At 42.0% G+C, this 23,571-nt stretch overlaps 1 protein-coding gene across 3 annotated transcripts in view; it reads right to left on the reverse strand.

The window, feature by feature from the left end:
* ADCY2 (adenylate cyclase 2) overlaps positions 1-23,571 on the reverse strand; it is a 414,481-nt gene that overhangs the window by 114,089 nt on the left and 276,821 nt on the right. For all 3 annotated transcript variants that reach the window (XM_043601271.1, XM_043601263.1, XM_043601281.1), the window contains 5 exons: positions 17,454-17,602; positions 13,839-13,950; positions 7,861-7,988; positions 2,182-2,340; positions 1,206-1,338 (listed from right to left, as the gene is read on the reverse strand). In XM_043601271.1, coding sequence (XP_043457206.1) covers positions 1,206-1,338; positions 2,182-2,340; positions 7,861-7,988; positions 13,839-13,950; positions 17,454-17,602 — 681 coding nt within the window. The remainder of the gene's footprint in view (positions 1-1,205; positions 1,339-2,181; positions 2,341-7,860; positions 7,989-13,838; positions 13,951-17,453; positions 17,603-23,571) is intronic.

Below are 23,571 nucleotides of genomic sequence, written 5' to 3' on the forward strand. Positions count from 1 at the left end.
GCTGAGTGATTTTTTTCCCCAAATAGCAAAAGGTAACTGTAATTTAAACTTAGGAAAAAAATAAGCCATTTTCATGGGCATTTTTATAAAGTAAATTCTTAAACCAGATAGGCTGATCTGTTTCAACTTTTTCTTGATGACTGTGGTTTCCTAAAGTGACAGGTGTTAGAGAGTGGGGCTGTTTTATGATGCTAAACGGTCTTACTCATCTGTGTTCTGGTATTCTTTGCCTGAACACAATGTTCTTTGTACACATTTATTTATTTATTTGATTCTTCCCTCTGCCTATCGCCCCACAGGTCTTCTTGACTGTCACTCGTCTGTCTCCAAATCAACTGTCAAGTTAGCTGCAAGTGTCTTCCCAAAGGGGAGCCCGGAGTTTCAGGGAGGTTACCATGAGTGAACATCCATACACTTGATCTTGTTGATTTTGTTTCTTGCTGATATATTGCACCTACCATCTGTGTGACATAAGAGAAGTTACATAACCCCTAGGAGCTGCAGATTCTTAGTCTGCAAATAGCAGTGACACTCATTTGGCAGGAATTTGAGAAGGGCTGTGAGAAATGAGAGCTCCAAGCCCTTGCTCTGGCCTGACACTTGGTGTGAACAGAGCAAGAGACAGCTCCTAACTTTCCTTCTGGGTGGCTTGGACGGTCTTCCAGGTAACGGAGGATTTTATCGCATCCAAGTTCACCTTGTCTGCACATACATGTACTCACACAAACGCACCTGTGACATTTAGTTGCCAATCTTTTAGGTATTTCTTCCTTTCCTTCTTCTTATATGTTCATCCTACTTCATCTCATTAGATTTTTATCATCTGAATTCCTGAGCAAAACCTTCTGTCTTTCTGTAATTTCCCAACTGCCAGGGTGGGCACACTGAGGGACTTTCAGGAGCATCGTGGACTAACTTATACATTGACTAACGCTGACTAACACCTACAACCTGTCATATAGACAGTAATCTCATCACACAAGCAAGCATTTTTTTCCCAATGGTTTCTTTAATGTTTTAACTTATTATAAAACATGTTCCACAATTAAATGGCTGCATGCTTTTACAGTAATTTTAGAGCCAAAGACTAGTAGCACATTAAACTGATTCTCGACTAAAAACACTTACCTGTATCAGTAATTTGCCCTTTTCCCTTTTAAATCACAGAAGTCATAGGCTAATTATAGACTCTTTACAGTACTGACCTTGGGGTTGATTACAAAGTAGGTTTTCACCAGGTGCTGTTTTAAATATGGGTCTCTGATGTCACCATCTCCTTCCTCCACTTTATAAGCGCCATTCAAGTGTTCCAAGGTGACAGAAGAAATGTGAACACGTCTGAAATTCCATTTTAAAACCATAATCAAGATAAACATGGATACACATGAAGATTTTTCTGTTTACTTGTGATGTCAGGAATAATACCTTCTCCCCCCACCCTCCCGCCCCAGTGAAGGAAAGGTTGTATAAGGCTGTATGTTCTTGGTAAAATTGACTGTAAGGTTTATATTTTATGAAATGGGGCTCTGGATAGATGCTCACAGAGGTCATGAGATATTAACATTTGGAGCTTCTCTGCATTTACGGAAACCTGCACGGTGGGTGTGGTGAATGACAGCCAATAAAACTCGATCATATTGAAGTTTTGTGTGTGAGGATATTTTTGGAAACATATGCCAGAGGCATTTTCGGGAGTATGCTGATCTACACACAAGTATGGATGACTTAGTTCCATGCTTCCCACGCTTCTCCAAATTATTGCACTTGCATCTAAATCCTCTTGTCTGAAACATGCTCTTCTAGCCACAGGTAGCTGCTGCCTCGTCCTCATTTCAATAGTACTGGTTTCAGAGGTCATTGGTCAAGAGAAATGCCATTGCACAGCATTACAAAACATCTTTCCCTTTGGGTACTATTTACGAATTTGCAAATAAAAATAATTCCGGATCTGATATCCAGAGTCTTTTGACCATAGGTCATGGGGTAGTGGAATTGAGTGAGACTTGAGAGTTCAAGTTTATCGAATTAACGTAGGAGATCACTAGGGCAGGAACAACGTGCTACTAACAGAGGCAACAGAAGCCGTCAGACATGAGCAGTCAATCCCTTGTTAATCTCTTGGCGATCATTCATTTCTAATCATGCGCACAGCGTGAAGAGAGAAATCCAGTCCGGCCTTACCCAGGAACCCCTCCGGCTTCCATGTGATTGGCTAAGGTAACGTCATGTGACCACACGTCATACTGCCACTTCTGCAGACCGATCACGCCGCAGAGGACGTTCCCAGAATGCACTCCGACGCGCATGTTGATATCCACGCCGGTGGCGTCCCTCACTTTCCTAAAGAGAAGGCAGGCAACGTCACCATCCGGGGATATCGTCTTCTTCCCGTAACTCTTGGCCAATGTTCAGGGCATTTTATTACTCAGAATTTCTCAGACTGCTGGAAATACAGTCCTTACTTCTTCCCGGGGCAGAAGATTGCAGCTCTGAGCCAAGAGAAAGGGCGTTTTCTTCCTGGTTACTCCCAGACTACACCAAAAGCTCCCAAGCTGTGGCTCTCCAGCCACATCAGGCCAGACTGTCAGCACTAATGTAACCTTTTGTCTGTAGCTTCTACTTTTTCAACAAATACGTGTATCAGGCACCTGTCACGTGTGGACACCTGCTCCGAATTTTCACTCTAGGATCGTGTGACATTGCCTCATATTGTCAGAAACGGTCTGAGATGCCATATAGGATTCTAGCACTCAACACAATGTACACCTCCAATGAATATTTTCTGTCGATAAGGGACAATATGGCTTATTTAATAAGCCTAATAATGACTTCAACCTGAATAGGAATTTCTTAACAAACTAACCATGACTTTAAAGTGCTTCAATCGTGCACATTCTTTAACCGCAACAAAACTCCATAAAAGTTTTAATGGTGCATAAGGTGTCATTAAAAAGAAACTAACTTTAGGGGTGCTTGGGTGGCTCAGTTGGTTGAGCCTCCACTTTGGCTCAGGTCATGATCTTGTGGTTCCTAAGTCTGAGCTATGTGTTGGGTTCTGTGCTGACAGCTCAGAGCCTGGAGCCTGCTTCAGATTCTGTGTCTTCCTTTCTCTCTGCCCCTCCCCTGCTCTCTCTCTCTCTCTCTCAAAAACTGAATAAACATTTAAAAATTTTTAAAAAACTAATTAAAAAAAATCATTTGAGAAATACGTTAGGACCCTATTAGCAACTCCTTTACAGAGACAAATGAAGAACGTCCTTTAACAGCAGCTGGAAATGCTTGTTTATTTCTGCCAGCTAAATACATTTATCAATTAAAATATTACTGCAAGTATGGAGAGGTGCCCGGTTCATGGAGAGAACTACCCCAGAGGAGACGTGGAAGGAAGCAATGACATTGATTGCAACCCAGCAGAGAGAAGGTCACCAGGTGTGGGCTACAGTAAATAAACATCTCAAAATGACGCAGGCCTGGATATCATGCTTCAGTGATAAAATGACATCATTTGAAGAGCTAAAAATGGTAAGAAATGGACCCACAGTGTAAAAAGAAATGGTTTCCCGTAAGAAGAATCTAAAAAACTGTTCCTTTCCCTCCCTCCCCTCTCTTTCCTCCCCTTTCTCTTTCCCTATCATCCCATTCTGTTTCACAACACAGATCACAACCTATTCGGTACTAGCAATTCATCCAAACTCTTCTGTCCACATGATGGGCCAGAGCCTCCACATGACATTGGAGAGCTGCACACCCCCCTCACTCCATCCTCCATCAGCAATGGGTGCGTATGGCTGCCTGGGCACCATATGGGCCGTAGCTCTGGGCCTTTGCTCGAGGTGGTCCCTCGAGAGTTCTGCTCCTCACTGCCCTGAGCCTCTCTTTCCTGACAGGGCGCAGATGTCACATGGCCTTCCACGAGCAGCTTAGGCACGACCTCATCCGGGAAGGCCTTCTGTGTTCTCCTTGTGGGTTGATGTGGGAACCCCACCTCTGTGCTTCAGCCTCTCTGAGTATAGTCGAAACTCCCTGTCTGTGTCCACATCTGCTCTCAGAGTATCATCCCCATGGAGACACAGACCTGATCTGAGTGGTTTGTATACCCATCAGTGGATTCAGGGTCTAGTACAACATAGACACTTGGTATAAGTTTAGTAATTGATGAATTACTGGCCATTTCTGAAGGATTTATTGTGTTTCTGTCTTTGGGAGATAATGATCCTGAAAAGTTTGTTGTAGAACCTGTAATTGTTCTTAAGATTTTCTGTTATTGAGACAGAACATTTCCAACCACATGGCATTTCTGTTTATCAAATATGGTCAGCAGAAAGTCACGAGGGAATAAGAGGCTCGATGATGCACTCTGTGGTTGGCCACTTTGACAGAACTGACTGGTGAAAGATTTGGGTCTTTAAAACCACCTCCATGGCCTTTATGTCTTTTTTTAGAAAAATCAGTTGATCAAGGGTTCAAATGAATTGACTGACCAAATGTTTTAATGGATTTGGATGCAACCTGGGTGATCTATAGAAAAATACTGAAATAGTTGCTTAAAGCTTGCAATAATAGTAGACAATCTGGGCGCGTGGATGGCTCAGTCAGTTTAGCGTTAGACTCTTGATTTTGGCTCAGGTCATGATCTCATGGCTTGTGAGTTCGAGCCCCATGCATGGAGCCTGCCTGGGATTCCCTCTCTCTCCCCCTCTCTCTGCCCCTCCTCTGCTTATGTTCTGCACCCTGCCCCCCGGCCTCAAAATAAATAAATAAACTTAAAAATTTATAGTAGACAATCTCTTCCATTTCAGAGGAACCCTAGTCACTTATAAAGTCAGGGCTCTGCATATTACTTTTTTTATTAAAAACAGTTTACACTTTCATGACAGGGGAAAAAAAATCTCTCTAAGCCTTGGGAAGATTCCAAACCACAGCTGACATGCTTCCCTGTGGTGCTTGGCTAATAGAGAATGAGGTGCTGAACAGGTGCGGAGGTCCAAACACGGAGGAAAAATACAGACAAATGTTCTTTGATCCATGTTGCTGGTTCCTAGGAAAAACCTGAGATAATATGGCAAAATTCTATGTTCAAGCGTACCCTTTCTGTCCACCCGCTTAAAAACTTAGAATTCTTGCATTCATCCTCATCGTATGGCTCAATAAGGGGGAACAGAAATATTTGCCCTTGTATTTTAGAAGAACAAATAATTCCTGACATTTGCTGAGATGCCCTCTCTTTTCCTGCCCTTTATTGTAAGTGCAACAAAATAACCTATTACTGATTATTTTGTCAAATGCATATGAGCTGAACAGATGACCTACACCAGGGAGACAATGTGGAAGCTCTTGGTCAAGGAGTGGCAGCTCATGGAGACACACAACCGTTGCCTAATTTGAAGCTTAAATTTAGTTTAATAAGCAAGAGTTCTGGAAAGTTTCCTCAAATCTTTTAACATTACTGAGATTCTGGACGTGTGAGATAGTACTTATGCATCTATGATGGATGGATAAATAAAACGTGATATATACATACAATGGGATCTTATGCCAACATAAAAGGAATGAAGTATTGAGACATTGCGCAACGTGGATGAACCCTGAAAATGTGATACTATGTGAAACAAGCCATACTCTTAAACAATAAATATTGTGACTCCACTCATACAAAATATCTAGAAAAGGCAAATTCATAGAGACAGAGAGTAGAAAAGGAGTTACTAGGGGCTGGGAAGAGAGGGGAAGGGGAGTTCTTGCTTAATGGGTATGAAGTTTCTGCTTGGGAGACCACAAAGTCCTGGAAGTAGATAGTGGTGATGGCTGCACACATTTTAAATGTGCTTCATGCCACGGAATTGTACATGTCAACTTGGTAAAGGGCAACATTTATGCTATGTATATTTTACCACAATAAAAAAATAGAACAGAAAAAAATTACTGATGAACTGGTGACATGTGAATGCACAGAATGTAAACATTCTTTCTCCGAGAAGCTCTTCAACATGCCGGAGTAAGGAAAACATAGCAGAACTGGAAAACAGTTGCTTCAAAAGCAGAAGTAAAATTTTAGTAAAAGGGTGGGTTGTTTAATCCAATATATTACTCATGCACACAATAAACATATTTGTCCTTTACAAAGTCTTTCCACATCAACTGGAAAAAGAAATCCAGAAGAAAATGCTTTCCTTCACTAGAATCCATTTCATCCCGTGTTCAAAACTCACACTGGGGTTGCCTCCGGGGACAGGTTATAAATTTGAGAAAACCTATTAGCTTTACTGATTAGATTCACTCACATGGTCTAGACCAATGGTGTCCGAAATAGTTCATTACTATGGGCACAAAGTAAAAATATTTTTCATGTCGGAGAAGACAAACGAGTTACTTATGGGAAGAAGCAGGAAGAACAAGGTGATTCCCACATGATGGATTTTGGGTGGGAAGCAGACTAATCCTTCTTCAGTTCTTTCTTCAGTTCCACTTACTTCATCTGTCTCCCAACGCTGTTCTGCCCACAGTTGTCTAAGCTTGGGATCTGAACAACTGAGGCTTCCCACACTCAGTGGAGGCAGTGCGGGCTTCAGTATTTATTCCTGGACAGCCTTGGGAAAGCCCCCACAAACGTTGCAGGCCATTTCATCACATGACTAGTATATACGATGGCCAAACACGTGACTGCTTGACTTGTTGCTTTCTCACTGAAAGCCCCATTTACTCTGGGGCAAGGAGATGGAACATCAACCATAATTCCTGTCCTGTTTAGACTGAAAATGTGTGGAGGAGGGGGTAAAGTCACTCAACCAAAGTAGGCAATCAAAAAACCCAATAAACTAAAATCTTTGAATCCTACAAACAACAAGCAAGAGCTTTTACCATTTGGAAGAATATTCTGGCTTCTACCAAAGGCATTATGAGAGCATATTATGGCACTGGTATAAAAAATTAACTCTATACCTCACACTTTTAGCTGGTATTTGTCACCATAATATTATTCTATGTAAGTAAATTTTCTCTAAAATTATGATGAAAACATACACTATGGATATAAACTGAAATTAAATTAATAGGACTGAGCATTTTTGACTAGATCCAGTAATTTTGGACTAGATTTTTATATTAATTGTGGTCTGATGATAAAAACTACTTTCTCCCTGACACCCTGAGTTTAGCCATACCGTTTGCCAGAAATTGTTTATATAAAAGTATTTGAATCACAACATTGTATACCTGAAACTAACATTACACTGTATGTTAACTAACCAGAGTATTTTATTAAATTTTTTATTAAAAATTTTTTAACGTTTATTTATCATTGAGAGAGAGAGAGGATGACAGAACATGAGCAGGGGAGGGGCAAAGAGAGAGGGAGACACAGAATCCGAAACAGGCTCCAGGCTCCGAGCTGTCAGCACAGAGCCTGATGCGGGGCTCGAACCCACGAACCGTGAGATCATGACCTGAGCCGAAGTGAGACACTTAGCCAATTGAGCTACCCAGGAACCCCTAACTAACCAGAATTTAAATAAAAACTTAAAAAAAAAAAAGAAAATTTTTGTCACATGATAAGAGCACAGACTTAGAGCAGATATTTAAATGAAAAAAAAAAGTCACTTTTGAAACCACCCAAACCATCCCTGCCCATAGATATCTATCTTCGTGTTGCTCTCAGCTAAGGCTAGTGGTAACAATACACTTGGAGAAGTCTTACTCTGGACCCAGTTACTCAGACACCAATAACTGAGTCTCTGAGCACTTACATTTAAATGCACAGTAATGTGTTTAATCCCAGTAGACAGAAAAACAGAAACAGTCGTGAGCATTCTAACTCGAGAGTATTAAGCAGTTAAAAAGGGTCCTACTGAGCATTACACTTACTTTATGGCTTCACACATATCCAGTCCCATTTTCACACAATTCTTGGCATGGTTCGGGAGAGATATGGGGAGTCCGGACACGCAGTAGTAGCAGTCTCCCAAAATTTTTATTCTCATGCACTCATTTTCCTGGAAGAAGAGATCACAGAATTGCACTCAGAGCTTACATCTGGTTTAGACTTTCCGAAAATCATCAGGTGCTATTTCTACTGACACGGCGTGGCCGTCACCAGGGTTTGTGGGGACAGAAATGACCAGCGGTTGGGTTTCCCTTCATCACCCAACAAGAATGAGCCACCCCATGGCCATTTGCCGAAGACGAAGGAAAAGGGGAAGGAAAGGAAAGCAGAGAGAATGCTCTGGAATGATTTACACTTAACAGCAGCAGAAGAGTATAAGATCATTCTCTTCGGTCCAAACATCCCAAATACTGATGGTGAAGTGAAATATTCCAAGGAAAGTAAGTGATGACTGGAACTTGACTGGAATTACAATCGCATGTCATTTCCTACTATACTCATGGTTTTTATTTTATTTTATTTTATTTTATTTTATTTTATTTTATTTTTAAATATGTAATGTTTATTTTTGAGAGGGAAAGAGAGAGAGGGGCAGAAAGAGAGGGAGACACAGAATTTGAAGCAGGCTCCAGGCTCTGAGTTAGCACAGAGCCTATTGAGGGGCTCGAACCCACAAACTGTGACATCATGCCCTGAGCCGAAGTCGGACAGTTAGCCAACTGAGCCACCCAGGTGCCCCTTCATTTATTTTAAAACTGAAGTAGATTCTTACCTGCAGAATATAGCTTCTGATAAACATCTCCACAATACAGAAAGTTACCATCCAACATGGCCAAGTAATTTCAAATGTAATTCTGACCTCAGGTTAAACTTTTGATACAAAGTTGGACTTGTTATTTTTCATGCCTCAGTTGTTTTTATATTATGATATTGAGATTAACTTCATTCGTATGCATTAATCCTACATGCATTTCTAACTTTTCTAGTTACTTTACAGACTCACCACTAAGGAAAAGAGAAAAGGAAAGAAAAAAGAAGCAAAAACCGAAAGATACGCCAAACACAGGTTTTTTTTTCCTTTCGTAACACTAACACAGGCTTGCATATAAACTGAACAAATCTGAAATAATAAAAACGAACATAACATTTTCTTGTTCTCAAGTAGGTGTTAGGTCTCTTGAAGATTCTTCATATTTCTTTCCCTGTCTGATAGAGAGTGCACAAGTTAGGGCATATTTTCATACTTTTCTATGGAGCTTGGTAATTTCTGATTACAAATATCATTAAGTAATAAAAAGGCAAGCAATTATGTATTAATAGGGCTTCTGTCTCATACTTCCTACATACGTATCCTGAATCTTGAAAACACCAAGTTTAATAAAAGTGAATTCTTGGCATCCTTATCAAAGATCAGTTGACTACATATTCAGTTGACTACATATATATATATGTCTATATATATATATATATGTCTATATATATATATATATGTCTATATATATATATATATACACATATACACATCTTATATATATATAAGATATAACTTATCTTTGATAAGTTTAATCAAATGTTTATTTATTTATTTATGTATTTATTTCTGGGCTCTTGATTCTGTTCCATTGGTCTGTATGTCTTTTTTTTTTTAACGATTTATTTATTTATTTATCTATTTATTTATTTATTTGAGAGAGAGAGAGAGAGAGAGAGAGACAGAACATAAGCAGGGGAGGGGCGGAGAGAGAGGGAGACACAGAATCCAAAGCAGGCTCCAGACTCTGAGCTGCCAGCACAGAGCCCGATGCGGGGCTCGAACCCACGAAGCGTGAGATCATGACCTGAGCTGCAGTCAGGCGCTCAACCGACTGAGCCACCCAGGCCCCCCTGTATGTCTGTTCTTAATGCCAGTATCCTACTGCTTGGATTCTGTATCTTCACAATACATTTTGAAAACAGGAAGTGTGATGCCTGCAGCTTTGTTCTTCTCGCTTCAAAGCGCTTCGGCTCTTTGGGGTCTTTTGTGGTTCGATATGAATTTTAGATTGCTTTTCTGTTTCTGTAAGAAACGCCCCTGGGATTTTTATAGGAATTGCGTTGAATCTGGAGATGCTGTGGGTAGGAAGGACGTTTCAGCAATATTAGTTCTTCCAACCCTTGAACATGAAATGTCATTCTCTTTATCTGTCATTTTAGATTTCTTTTTTCATCCATGTTTTATAGTTTTCAGCGTACAGGGCATCCACCTGCTTGGCTAAGTTTATTCCTACGTATTTTATTCTTTTTGATGCGAATGTAAACGGGACTATTTTCTTCATTTCCTTCTCAGACACTTCACTATCAGCATAAAGGAATGGAATTCATTTTTGTACACTGATTTTGTATCCTGCAACTTTACCAAACTCATCTAAAAGCTCTGACAGATTTTGTGGACATTTAAGGGTTTCCTGTACACAAGGTTATACAAGGGAAACAGATAATTTTACTTCTTCCTTTCTGATTTGGGTGCCTTTTATTTCTTTTTCTTGCCTAATTGGTCTGGCTAGGACTTCCAGTACTATGGTGAACAGAAGTGGTGAGAGCAGACATCCTTGCCATGTTCCCAATCTTGGAAGAAAAGCTATCTCTTCTCCTCCATTGAGTATAAAGTTAGCCATAGGCTTTCATATATGGCTTTATTGTGTGGAGGTGAGTTTCTTCTATATGTTATGAGTTAAGAGGTTTTTTAAAAAATGTTTATTTATTTAGTTTGAGAGAAAGGGAACTTGCATGAGAGAGAGAGGGAGAGAATCCCAAGCAGACTCCACACTTACCAGTGCAGAGCCTGATGCGTGGCTCAATCTCACGAACCAGGATAGCATGTCCTGAGCTGAAGTCAAGAGTCAGACGCTTATCCCGACCGAGCCACCCAGGTGCCTCTAGTTAAGTTTTTATCATGAGAGGGTATTTAATTTTATCAAGAGCATTTCTGCATCTATTGACATGATCATGTAATTTTTATCATTCATTCTGTTAATGTGGTCTATCGTGCTGATTGATTTGTGTGTTGAACGATCCTTGCATCCCAAGAATAAATCCAAATTAGTCATTGTGTCTGGTCCTTTTCATGTGCCTTTTAACTCAGTTTGCTAAGTGAAATAAGCCTGACTTTATTTAGGATATCCAGAGGGTAGATAGGGGCATGATCTCACTTGTATGAGGGATCTAGGATAGTCAAGTTCACAAAAGTAGAGAGTAGAAAGGTGGTTGTCAGGCCTAGGGGAAGGAGAAAATAGGGTGGTGTCAGTCATAAGGTACTCAGTTTTTGTTAATTTTTTTCCCATTTATTCATTTTTGAGAGAAAGAGACAGCGCACAAGCGGGGTAGGGGCAGAGAGAGAGGGAGACCCAGAATCCGAAGCAGGCTCCGGGCTCCGAGCTGTCAGCCCAGAGCCCGACGCGGGGCTCGAACCCACAGACCACGAGATCATGACCTGAGCCGAAGTCGGACGCCCAACTGACCGAGCCACCCAGGCGCCCCAGGGTACAGTTTTTGTTACATAAGATGAGTCAGTGCTAGGGATCTACTGTATAGCATAGTGTCTATAGTTAACAATACTGGGCTGTAAACTTAAAACTGTGCTAAGAAGGCAGAACTTATGTTAAGTGTTTTAAGCACATCATCATCGATCAGAAATAAGGAGACAAAAGGAGACTTTTGTATGTGGTGGGTTTGTGAATGGCATAGACTGTGGTGATGGTTTCCCAGGTGTATGCTTATCCCCAGGCTCATTACATGTCACATATTAAATACGTATGGTTTTTGGTAGTATGTCAATTATACCTCAAGAAAGTGGTTAAAATGTTTTAAAAAGTAACAGTGAAAGACCCATGATTTGGAGTTCCTTAGTTCAGTTATGTGCTTTATGTAGAATTCACTCAGTTGATTGAGCCGTTTGCTTACGATGCTGGCCACCTCCAAGTTATTTAACCACGAGGCATGAACTGGTACCCAAAACATGCTCCCTCTGTGACCAACAGTGGATGGACCAAGCCATCCTAGGCTGTACCCTGGTATGGCCTGGACATTCCTTTGTTAAAATCATCAGAGAGGAACAGGAAGTCACAGTAAGTACTTCTGTTATGAGCAATGAGTTTTGTCTTCCCTAATTTCATATGTTGAAGTTCTAACACCTGGTACCTCTGAACTTGACCTCATTACAGATATAACTAATTAAGAGGAGGTCATACAGGAGTTGGGTGGGCGGCTAATCCACTATGATTGGTGTCCTTATAAAAAGGGGAGATACTGACACTGAGACTTGCACAGAGGAAGAATGCCATGTTAACACTGGAGTAATGCTATCACCCACCCAGACTGGCATGTTTCTTCCTAATGTGACAAAAATGATCTTTTATTAATTCAAACTTTTAAGACATTATTTATGTTTTAAACAATCTTCTAAAAAATGAGCATCCAGGGGCACCTGGGTGGCTTGGCTGGTTAAGCGTCCGACTTTGGCTCAGGTCATGATCTCATGGATTCGAGCCCCGCATTGGGCTCTGTGCGGACAGCTCGGGGCCTGGAGCCTGCTTGGGATTCTGTGTCTCCCTCTCTCTCTGCTCCTCCCCTGCTTGTGCTGTGTCTCTCTCTGAAAAATGAGTAAACATAAAAAAGTTTATAAAAAAAAATAAGTATCCAAAAAAACTCAACTTTTTCCTTTGCTTTGGTAAAGGAAGAAAGCAGTGCTACACTCTGATTTTTTAAAATCCCCAGTGAGGGGCGCCTGGGTGGCGCAGTCGGTTAAGCATCCGACTTCAGCCAGGTCACGATCTTGCGGTCCGTGAGTTCGAGCCCCGCGTCTGGCTCTGAGCTGATGGCTCAGAGCCTGGAGCCTATTTCCGATTCTGTGTCTCCCTCTCTCTCTGCCCCCCCCCCCCCGTTCATGCTCTGTCTCTCTCTGTCCCAAAAATAAATAAACGTTGAAAAAAAAATTTTTTTAATCCCCAGTGAGATCCACCATGGCCAGGCAGGCAGCATAAGGCATCTCCTGGGGAGCCTGACCCAGGAGTGACTCTGTGAACATCAACACGCCACATTTATTCCAAAGAGGCTTGGGTGGAATGTTCTGTATGGTTTAAAAGTGAGGTGAATCTTGCAGCGAACTAAATTTGGGACCAATTCTGTCTTCCCTCTATAAATAATTCATTTCAATAAGCATAATGAAGTCTTTTTTGCTGGAAACAATTCCAAGAGAGAATGAGGCTGACCAGTAATGTGTTATGAGATGGAAGTAAAGGGCTAGCAAGGAAGAAAAAAGTGTTTATCGCTCTTCCCACAAGGAACCCTAATGGTTCCAGCAGATATGCGAGTTGTAGTGTGGATTTCAGATTACCTGCCGCCATTTCCTCTCGGAGAAATTTCCCATCCACGAGCAAATGAATGGCAAACAGTGAACTTACATTTCTGTTCAGGGGGCACGAGGGTTAATGGATATGAGTGAAACAACAGTAAATAAAGGGCTTAGGTGGAAAATAGGCATCCTATTTTTTTCTAGGGGTTCTTCCAGAGTGCTGGCTACATGAATTACAACTGGACGGGTTACAACTGGATGAGGGGCAATCAAGTTTCCAACTCCTGACATCGAAATCCTAAAAAGAGAAGCCTAGAACAGCACCGTGCAGAGGGATGTGCATCTTAAATCTTACCATCTTGAACGTATTTACTATATGTGTGTTGAGTTCTGTATAAGCAGAAGTTTTAAATATAGATGCAAACCTGCTAATTCTGTGCTACAACGTTTCTCATCCCCAAGAAAGGGCCGAGGCTCATCGGGGCCCAATGGCAAGTATACCCAATGAATGTATAAACACCATTCCTAAATAGTGCTTTACACAAAAGCCAAAGGTTGATAAGGGACCAGAGAAAAAGTGAGCCAAGATTTTATAAATCCTCCAAGTGGAAGGGACTCACTAACACTCACCTTTGCAATTTGATCGAACTTTCCAAAGAGCTCATTCAGCATGTGGACCAGCTCTCCTGGGGAGCAGTCACTGGCCAACCGGGTGAAGCCAACGATGTCTGCGTACAGGATACTGTGGGAGGAAGGGGGGCAGCATGTGCAGATTCATACTTGTTAAGAAGTAATGATACTTTTGTCCATTAAAACAGTATATACCTTTATTTAACATCTACATTTATATTTTACAAGAAAAACGGCATCTCCCCAGATAGGAAATTCATACACATTTTGCCAAACTTTCCCATTAAAAATGTTTTCTTTGATGCCGAGTTTTAATAATTAAAATGGGAGAAGAAAAAGTCACACGGCACACTTTGTCCATTCTAGTCCATTCGGACTGATCACCTTTATTCCTTCATGGCCAGTCCCACCCTCCCTCCCTGGTTCATGAGGTGTTCGCCCTGAGAGCTCATGACACTGGCCTGATTCAGATTATCAATGGAGTATGCTTCTGTTTGCTTGTATAAGGGCCTGAGAAAGAAGTCTAAAATTCCTGCTGGTAGTTTGAGATTCAGGATTTGGGAAGCAACGGATAGCTGCGACCCTCATATCTATAAATTCCTCTCCTCCTCATTATTATTAACATTATTATCATCATCATTAGGGAGTAAAGAGCTAGTATGTATTAACAGAGAAGAAACACTTTGTTGGATGAATGGCTGAAGCAGAACTAAAAGTTAACTGATCTTTACTGTGTACAAAACGAACCATTCTCATTGAAAAAAATTAAAAAACCCTCCGGTATCACCTGGACTCTCTGTAATATCCACATACCATGTCTGCCTCTTTGCTTATGTCTGGCCCGTCCAGGATGAAAAAGCCATACGTTTTCATATTTCTTATGAAAATAATTTGTACTCCGTGCCATTTATGTATGCTTTTACATTTTTTTTAAGTTTTAGGTATTTAAGTTACTTAAGCATCCCGACTATCCCTTATAAATTTAAATGGAAACCGACACTGCAAACGTGTCCCAGACAATCTCTGAAGGCACCTCCTCAAGCTGCTTCGCCGACCCTTTGCCTCCACAGTGTGGTAGTCAGCTTCCAAGATGGCGCCAGCGAGCCTCACTTTCTGGTACTTACATTCTTGTACTGTCCCTCCCCCACACAGGGACTCGCATAGGGGTGACCTGCATCATCAAAAGGATGCTGCAGAAATTCGAGAAATGGCTTCCAAAGGCTAGAACATAAAAGAATTGCAGGTTTCCCCCTGACTCTCTCTTGGATCCCTTGCTCTGGGGAAGTGAGCTTTCGTGTTGTAAGAGCACTCAAGCAACCTACGAACAGGCCCAGGGATGAGGAACTGAGGCCTCCAGCCAACAGTTGGGATAAACTGCAAATTATCTGAGGGGCCACCTCGGAGGCAGATCCCCCCCACCCCCCGGCAGCCTGCCCAATGGCAGGCCTGAATCCTCACAAAAGAGTGTAAGGCAGAACCACCAGGCTAAGTTGCTCTCAAGGTCTGACAAACAGAAACTGTGAGATGGTGTCTATTGATGTTTTATACCACGAGGTCTGGGGGATACTCTGTTAGGTAGAAAGTGCTAACTAAGACAGCATGGGAGCCTTCATCAACAGCCTGAGGTTGGTGGCATGGCCACGCATTTTTACAGGTCTCTCTGTTCCTGGATTGTATCACAGGTACTTAAAGATGTTCTGGGACCCTGTTTATTTATTTATTTATTTATTTTTAATTTTTTTTTTCAACGTTTATTTATTTTTTTGGGGACAGAGAGAGACAGAGCATGAACAGGGGAGGGGCAGAGAGAGAGGGAGATACAGAATCGGAAACAGGCTCCAGGCTCTGAGCCATCAGCCCAGAGCCCGACGCGGGGCTCGAACTCCCGGACCGCGAGACTGTGACCTGGCTGAAGCCGGACACTTAACCGACTGTGCCACCCAGGCGCCCCACGGGACCCTGTTTAGACACAGCTGCATTTATCTTCACGTTTTAAATACTCCATGTGTGACTTAGAAGTATTTCCTGAGATAGGAGAGATATTGCTGATTTTTGGACAGCTAAGTCTGGAAAGGGCAATTTCTATTGTTAATACACCTTGTTAGATAGTGGGAGAATGTTTTTTTCTTTAATTTTTTAGGTGAAACACTTAAAAACCTGAAGGCAGGCCAGTGTTTTAAATAATCTTACTCCTTAACATGTGTGAATGTTCTTGAAATACATCTATTTTTTTTTAATCTCTCAAAATGCTAAGGACTTAAAAAAAATTTTTTTTACCTCTGATTCTTCATTTATCCAATGCTTCCTTAGTTCCTACTGATATGTAACTTTTTTCTGTGATTCCCATCCCAAGATGCATTTCTCATCATACATTTAGCTCTGTGCATGCTTGGGCCACGTTCAACACTAGCCCTACGCACCTATCCTAAATTCTGAGGTCAAACTGAGATTTGTCTTAGCTGTGTGTTTCAATTGCAGTTAAGTATGTTTCTTAATAATGAACTTCAAAAATCATTGACTTGAGGCAACTAGACTGGAAGCCAGCATCATGCACCAGAAAGGGTCTGCGCTTGAGAGCAAAAGGCAATTCGTCAATGCTCAGCAAATTGTAGATGTGTTTGTGGTTGTCGTTCTTGAACTATTGAACAGGGTGGGTGATAACGTGAAGGTGGAATGAATGAATGAGAACAGATGCACAAGGTACTTATGGAGATAACCTGGTGAGAATAAAAAGCATCAGTGCAATATAGTTGAATGGATGTAAGGACAAAGCCCAAAGGCTTTTTGTATGAGGAACGGGGGTGAGGGGAGTCAGAGAGGAGTGAGGGACCGGGCACCCATGTAAGGAAGGGTTGTGTCCTGCAGTTGGGAGATGGGAAGCATGGGAGGAAACCCCCTCCCCATGCTGAAGTGAGAGGCTGGACTGCTCCTCTCTGGAGCTAGGGGAGAAGGAGGCCTCTCACGGTTCTCCTCCTGGACCTCAATCCTATGCTGGTAACATGCTGGTTTTCCAAGTACTGTGATTTCGGGAATGGCTCCCTGGGAAGAGACAGGACAGACTATGGGAGACTTGGAAAGCAGGAACTTTCACCATCAATGAATTAAGGTGCCTATCAGTCCCCTGTGATACTGGTCACTGGTTGGCCACACCCCAGAAGCCCATCATTCCTGATGGACAGGAAATGCTAGCTTCACTGAGGCCCTGACCCTGCCAAGCTCGTCTTGAGGAATCGGTTCTTATATCAAGAGCCCACTGACCCTACCTTCAATCTTACTACAATGCTGAGCGTGCTGGGCTCCGGGGATGCCGTGAGATCTGACCATGAGCTTCCTAGAATAAGCACTCCAGAAACCACCTCTCTCTCTTGGGAAGGAAGGTCAGCCATAGAAAGCAGGGCCATGATGGACAACACAATCTAATACCATGAAGAAGATTCTATTTTCTTCTCTTCATGTGAAGAACCCAAGAGGCAGCAGAAGGGTGGGTGGAACCGTGTTAACAGTTTCAGCAGAGGTAGGACTTGGGAAGACACGAGCTTCCAGGTGAAAATGTCCCCCGTCTGGCAAATGGCTCCCCAGACTCGCTGAGGAGCGGGGACAGAGGGACATACATACCTCACATTGGTGTGTCGCTTAACATACAGGTTGTGAAAGTTGTTTGTGTTTTCCATTTGGCCGGCTTTGGGGCCCTGCAGCCTCTGGATGATCTCAGCTTTCATCTCCATGGCTATGTGAGCCGGCAACAGAGACAGCAGGAGACGCTCCTGAAACGAGGCGTGGGAGAAAGACCGAGAGATTTCAAATCATTAAGGTAACATCCCAGCGATATTGGAAACCACCGCCGATCTGCAGTGGGGCCAATCTGAGGACTCTGTCCAACAAGTTACCATATGGAGTGTAGAAATACACGTTGAAAAAAATCAAAATTTCTAAGGTCAGAGTGTGTTATATTATTTATTGAGTTCTGAGTGTGTGTTCTTCAGAGTGGGGAATAAAGGAAGGCAAAGTTATTTCCCCCAAGGGTATTATTTATCTACTTTGATTTTAAAGTAGTAAAGCAGAAATGATATAAAAATGCCAGAAACCAACGGTCAGTCTGAGATAGAAAACACTCATTTTCGCCTGCCTGCTCATTTGAGAGATAAAGTACAAGCTTTATTGCATTTCAGAAAGTCAACAAATACTCCACATTTCCTAAATGAGACAGTCAAATATTTTCAAATATCTCATTTCCTCTGTGATGACCATCCAATCCCCTTTAGCGATTCTAAACTATCATAAAGGTGGATTCAGAAATAGCATCTGTAAAATGTCATGTACAAAAGACTACAGGGGGAGCACACGGAAATGGTCAAGTAGGAGCCTTTCTTGTGTTTTTGGTCTTTAAGTACAGTAAACAATAGCATATAATATTACACTTATTTGAAAATGTACTTATTGTAGCTAGAGTGGCGTTTTTTTCCCCACTCTCTTCCAGGAAAATATGCAATATTTTTGGAAGAAAGTATCATAGAAGAGCATTCTTTGAAAGTTTATACTCATCCTTAATAATTTTAAACATTAATTTATAGGAGAAAACGCCACACTCTTTACGTATTGTGCATTTGGCAACCGGTATTTGGTGTTGGTTTAAAAAACATTTGTTGAATGAAATCTTTTCTCTATCTTGCACAGTTTCTGTCTCTTGTTTCTTTCTTAAATTTTTTTTTCCCTTTGGACAAAGTGGTGAAAAAATAGTGGGGGAGGGCAGGGGAAGCTGGGCTTTGCTCCTAGGTTTACAGGGCTGGTGTCCCTCTCTGGGCCATTCCCCAGGGCAGATCATTTTGGTGGCTGCTGGGAACATCCACCGAAGGAGCAGAGGAAAGGCCAGGAGTACATCCTGATGCACATGAGAAGACCCCCACGAGAGCCCGCCCCCAGCCTGCTCCAGTTAAAAACAGCTGCAAAGCCAGAAGGAGGCCGAGTGGGCACCTCTGGTAGGGATCTCAGTGCCTGGTAGAGTGCTTCACCAGACACTGGCGTAACTGAGTGCTGCTCATTTGTTCAGTCATTCATCAATTTGTTCACCCACTCAGAAAACATCCATCATTGCCTATTAAATGCCAGACCCCATGATAAGCACTAATGGTAGATGCAAAGGAGATAGAGTCAACATCTGTGATATCATGTTGTTCATACTCCAGCAGGGAGCCCACCCACAGTACCCTTGCCATCAGATGAGGCCAGAGGAACAGGCTGGTGTTCGAAGGACGCCGCATGCCTGAGATCTGGGAAGCAGAAGGGAAACGAATAGTCCAGGAGGACCCGCTATTCATGTGAAAAAAATGAGTCAAAACACCACCCCTATCTGATTAGTATTACCAATCTCCTTGCAAAAAGAGGCAGTTAGGTAGAGGGCAAAGTGCTAACAGCTGTCATAACCTACGTGCTGGCCCTGACATGCCAAAGAGAATTTTATTGGTACTTAAGAGATTAAGAAGACACCTTTTATTTAATAATTATGTTCTTACTTTTGTTAAATTCTTCTTGATGATTCCATTTAAGTTCATAAAATGGAGAAATCAGAAGTTTTTAATAAGCTAAATGTCCATATATACATCCGGGAAAATATAAATTAATATTAATTGTGCAAAATAATGAGGATAATGTCTTGGGTCATCTAAAATGTAACAGGTATGAAACCCACAATGGCATTAACACTAAAAGTGAAATGGCAGTAGTGGAGTTAACATGTTCTGAGGTCCTAGGATTGTATGGGAAGTGGCACAGGTAGCAGTTTATACTAGACGACAGTAAGTGAAGAATGGATGCGAGTTCCACATTAGCCACAAAGAGTGAAAGAATGTATGACTAATAGGCTAACAGTAAAAATGAGAAAGGAATTCTTATTTATTCAAAATAAGTCATAATGAAGAGTCAAAGAAAACTTAAAACAGGTGAAACAAGCAGAAAATAAGTCATAAAATGGTCTGTTATATCAGAATTACATTAAATGTAAACGAACTAGCTTTTTCCGCCATCTTGGAACCTGCTGGGAACAGGACTCCTGAAATGACAAATATATCTGGAAGGCTCTGATCCAAAGCCATTTTTGCTGGCTGTAAGTGGGGTCTCCAGAACCAGAGGGGGAACCCAGATCTTCTTAAAATGGAAGGTGTTTGTGCTCGAAATGAAATTCAGTCTAGGCAAGAGATGTGCTGATGTGTACAAAGCAAAGAACAACACAGTGACTCCTGGTGGCAAACTGAACAAAAGCAGAGAAACCTGGGGAAAAGTAAGTCATGCTCATGGAAACACTGGCACGGTTCGTGCCAAATTCTGAAGCAACCTTCCTGCTAAAGCCATTGGCCACAGAATCCGTGTGATGCTGTACCCTCCAAGGATTTAAACTAACTGAAAAGTAAATAAAGAAAGGTGTAGATTTGTTCTCTTATAAAAAGAAATATAAATGAACTAAATATTCCAATTACTTGGCTAATACCGTCCAGACTGGATTTAAAAAAAAAAGACAAAATGTAATTCTAACTATTCCAGTAGTACACCTTAAATATAAGAATGCAGAAATTCAGAAAATATACAAAAAAAGATAAATCATGAAAACCTTAATGAAAAGAAAGCTGGTATAACTTAATACCAAAATGATAGACTTCATAGATACTTCAGTCTTTGGGGAAAGGATGGAGAAGTCCACATACATTTTTAGAGAAAACAAATTTTTTTTTGAGAGAGAGGAAGTACTAGTGTTTGCTGTGGACACTGGAGATACATGCTTGAGTGTGGTTCCTCCCACTCACAGAGACTGGTGACATAAAGGTAAGTGAAGGGAGACCTTGTATGTTGCTTTATTGCTCAATTCCTAGAAGAATTCCTGGAAAGGAGTATTTGCTCTGTAGTTATTTGAATGAATGAATGAATGACCTGCCATGCATTTTATCTGGGATACATCAAAGAAAAATCTAATTTTGAAGCTTCTGTTCACTGTCAGTGATGACCGTGGTGGGGACCTGGGGACCTGGGGACCTGGGTAGGCAGTGCTCATATTAAAGACTTTCTTGATCACAAAAATTTTTCCCAGGCCCAGGCAAAGTCGAGATCAGTGATGCTCACACAAAGGAAACCTTAACTATTCTGCAAAAGAAGGTAGTGATTGCTTTGGGTTCTCCCGTCTGGTAGACTATCACACTGTGGTTATGGGCCCAGGGAATGGAGGGAAGGAGTGGACAGGTCATGTAGGGTGAGGAGGGACCCCAGTTTCATACGAACAGGCTGCACCCAAGGAAAAAGAGCACATTCCAAGTGCCCCCGTGTTGGGAAATGGCTGAGCACTGATAACCACTTGAAACTACATTCTGGGGCGCCTGGGTGGCGCAGTCGGTTAAGCGTCCGACTTCAGCCAGGTCACGATCTCGCGGTCCGTGAGTTCGAGCCCCGCGTCAGGCTCTGGGCTGATGGCTCGGAGCCTGGAGCCTGTTTCCGATTCTGTGTCTCCCTCTCTCTCTGCCCCTCCCCCGTTCATGCTCTGTCTCTCTCTGTCCCAAAAATAAATAAACGTTGAAAAAAAAAATTAAAAAAAAAAAAAACTACATTCTGATATGATTCCTATCCTAAGCTCAAAGTCCCTTCTGTTACTCCCCAACTTTCACTAAGGATCTAACAATACAGCAGCATCATGTTAGTTTAAAGTGAAGAAATTCTGGACCTAAGCAAAATGTTGCAAGAGCAGAAACCATGTCTGACTGCGTGAGACATCTCAGCAGGCAGCCAGGGGCCAGGATAAACAACACCAGAGGGTTGCAAAATGTTGAATTCAATAAAGGAATAAAAAAAGCAAGTAATATTTTGGTTGAGTAAAGACACAGGTAGCCCCAGAGAAAAAGGAGCCATTTGGAGCCCAGAAGCCCAAGCAACTACTAATGACATGAAAATAGATACTCACAAAGGAGTCGTTATGTTAAAAATCTATTTCAACAAATAGGGGAAGGCCAGTGAGGGACACGTGAAATGGCCATCAGAAATAATCAAGAGGCCTGTCTGCTCATACTCTACAGACATGAATAGAGCAGCCCCGGGTGGAAGCAAAGGGAGGCATGTTGTTCCAAGATGCCATCAAATCTCTGTCATGATCACAGCAAGCAGACACAGACTGTACATTTGTCAACTTCTAAAACAGTAGGAAGGAATGTTAGCTTGTACAATATAACAGATGATAAATCGGGGCACCTGGGTGGCTCAGTCAGTTAAGCGTCCAACTCTTGATCTCAGCTCAGGTCATGACGTCAAGGTTCGTGAGCTTAAGCCCCACGTCGGGCTCTGCGCTGACAGCACGGAGCCTGCTTGGGATTCTGTCTCTCCTTCTCTCTGCCTCTCCTCTGCTGTGCTCTTTCTCTCAAAATAAGTAAATAAACTCAAAAACAATTTTAACAGATTATAAATCTGGACCTAGGCTATCTTTTATGAAATCCCAGTGGAATCTGTGTGTCCACAGACATGTCTGGAGATTCGCTTAATTACATTAGAACCAAGTGTGTATTCTTTGCGATGGGTGATGGGGGACTTGAAGGCTATGAAAAAACAAAAGTTACCACCTCAGGGGCACGTGGGTGGCTCCGTCGGTTGGGTGGCCGACTTCGGTTCAGGTCATGATCTCACGGTTCGTGAGTTCGAGCCGCGTCGGGCTCTGTGCTGACAGCTCAGAGCCTGGAGCCTGCTTTGGGTTCTGAGTCTCCCTCTCTCTCTGCCCCTCCCCTGCTCGCACTCTGTCTCTGTCTGTCTCAAAAATAAATAAATGTTAAAAAATTTTTTTTAAAAAGTTACCAGGTCATAATGCTCAATTTATTGAGTTCTGCTCTACTATCTTACGATGATGGCCTGTGTGTACGTGTGGATTCTGTGCAGTCTTCCGTAGAATTTAAAACAATCAGTAGACCTTCTCACTGTTGATACTTGTTTCTAACCACACTTCTTAGCCAGTGCTGTCCTGCCCATGTTCCACTCTGTCTTCCCTGGAGGCCATCTGCAGCCTACTGCTCCTTATATTTTTGTAAGTAACCAATGAGTAAGTAACTGGTGGATAAGCACTCCAGCTTCCGCACCCACACCCCCCAGTGGGTGGGAAGATCTGAGCATGATCCACACCTCCCTCTGAGGGTCTCCAGCAGGGTTGAGCCCCAGATGCCACCAATGGCCCCTTCCAATAGCTGACCTCCCTCCCTGGTCCACTCCCTCACTCTGCTACCTACAACCACTTCCCAAATGAATGATTATAACCAGGTCCTTGTCTTAGGGTCTGCATGGGGGTAAACCTCACTGAGACCTTCCAAGCATCTTCTCTCATATACTCTGTAATAAGAACAGACTAAACCCCAAAGCTCACAGAGGTAAGCCTTTCCTCAAGGACAGAGTCCATGAATAAAAAAGAAGAATCCAATATAGTAATTCTCTTTCATGCCCATAGCTTCATTTAATGACCAAATGTAAATTATGATTTTTATTTTAGACTCAAATGTAGACGGATGACTGGCTTTTTATAGGTAGTTGCAAAAATACAAGATATGTATGTGTGTGTGTGTGTGTGTGTGTGTGTGTATATATATATATATATAGTAAAAGCCAAAATTTTCTTCTTCTTTTTATAAGTGTTCAACAATCCATGTGAATTTAGACTGGAATTAAGATTTTTAGTAACAGCCAACCAGACAGATAAAAGAACCCAAGGCTTCCCCACTACCATGCA

The sequence above is a fragment of the Prionailurus bengalensis genome, chromosome A1, assembly GCF_016509475.1.
Source record: "Prionailurus bengalensis isolate Pbe53 chromosome A1, Fcat_Pben_1.1_paternal_pri, whole genome shotgun sequence".
In the NCBI taxonomy this organism is placed as follows: domain Eukaryota; kingdom Metazoa; phylum Chordata; class Mammalia; order Carnivora; family Felidae; genus Prionailurus; species Prionailurus bengalensis.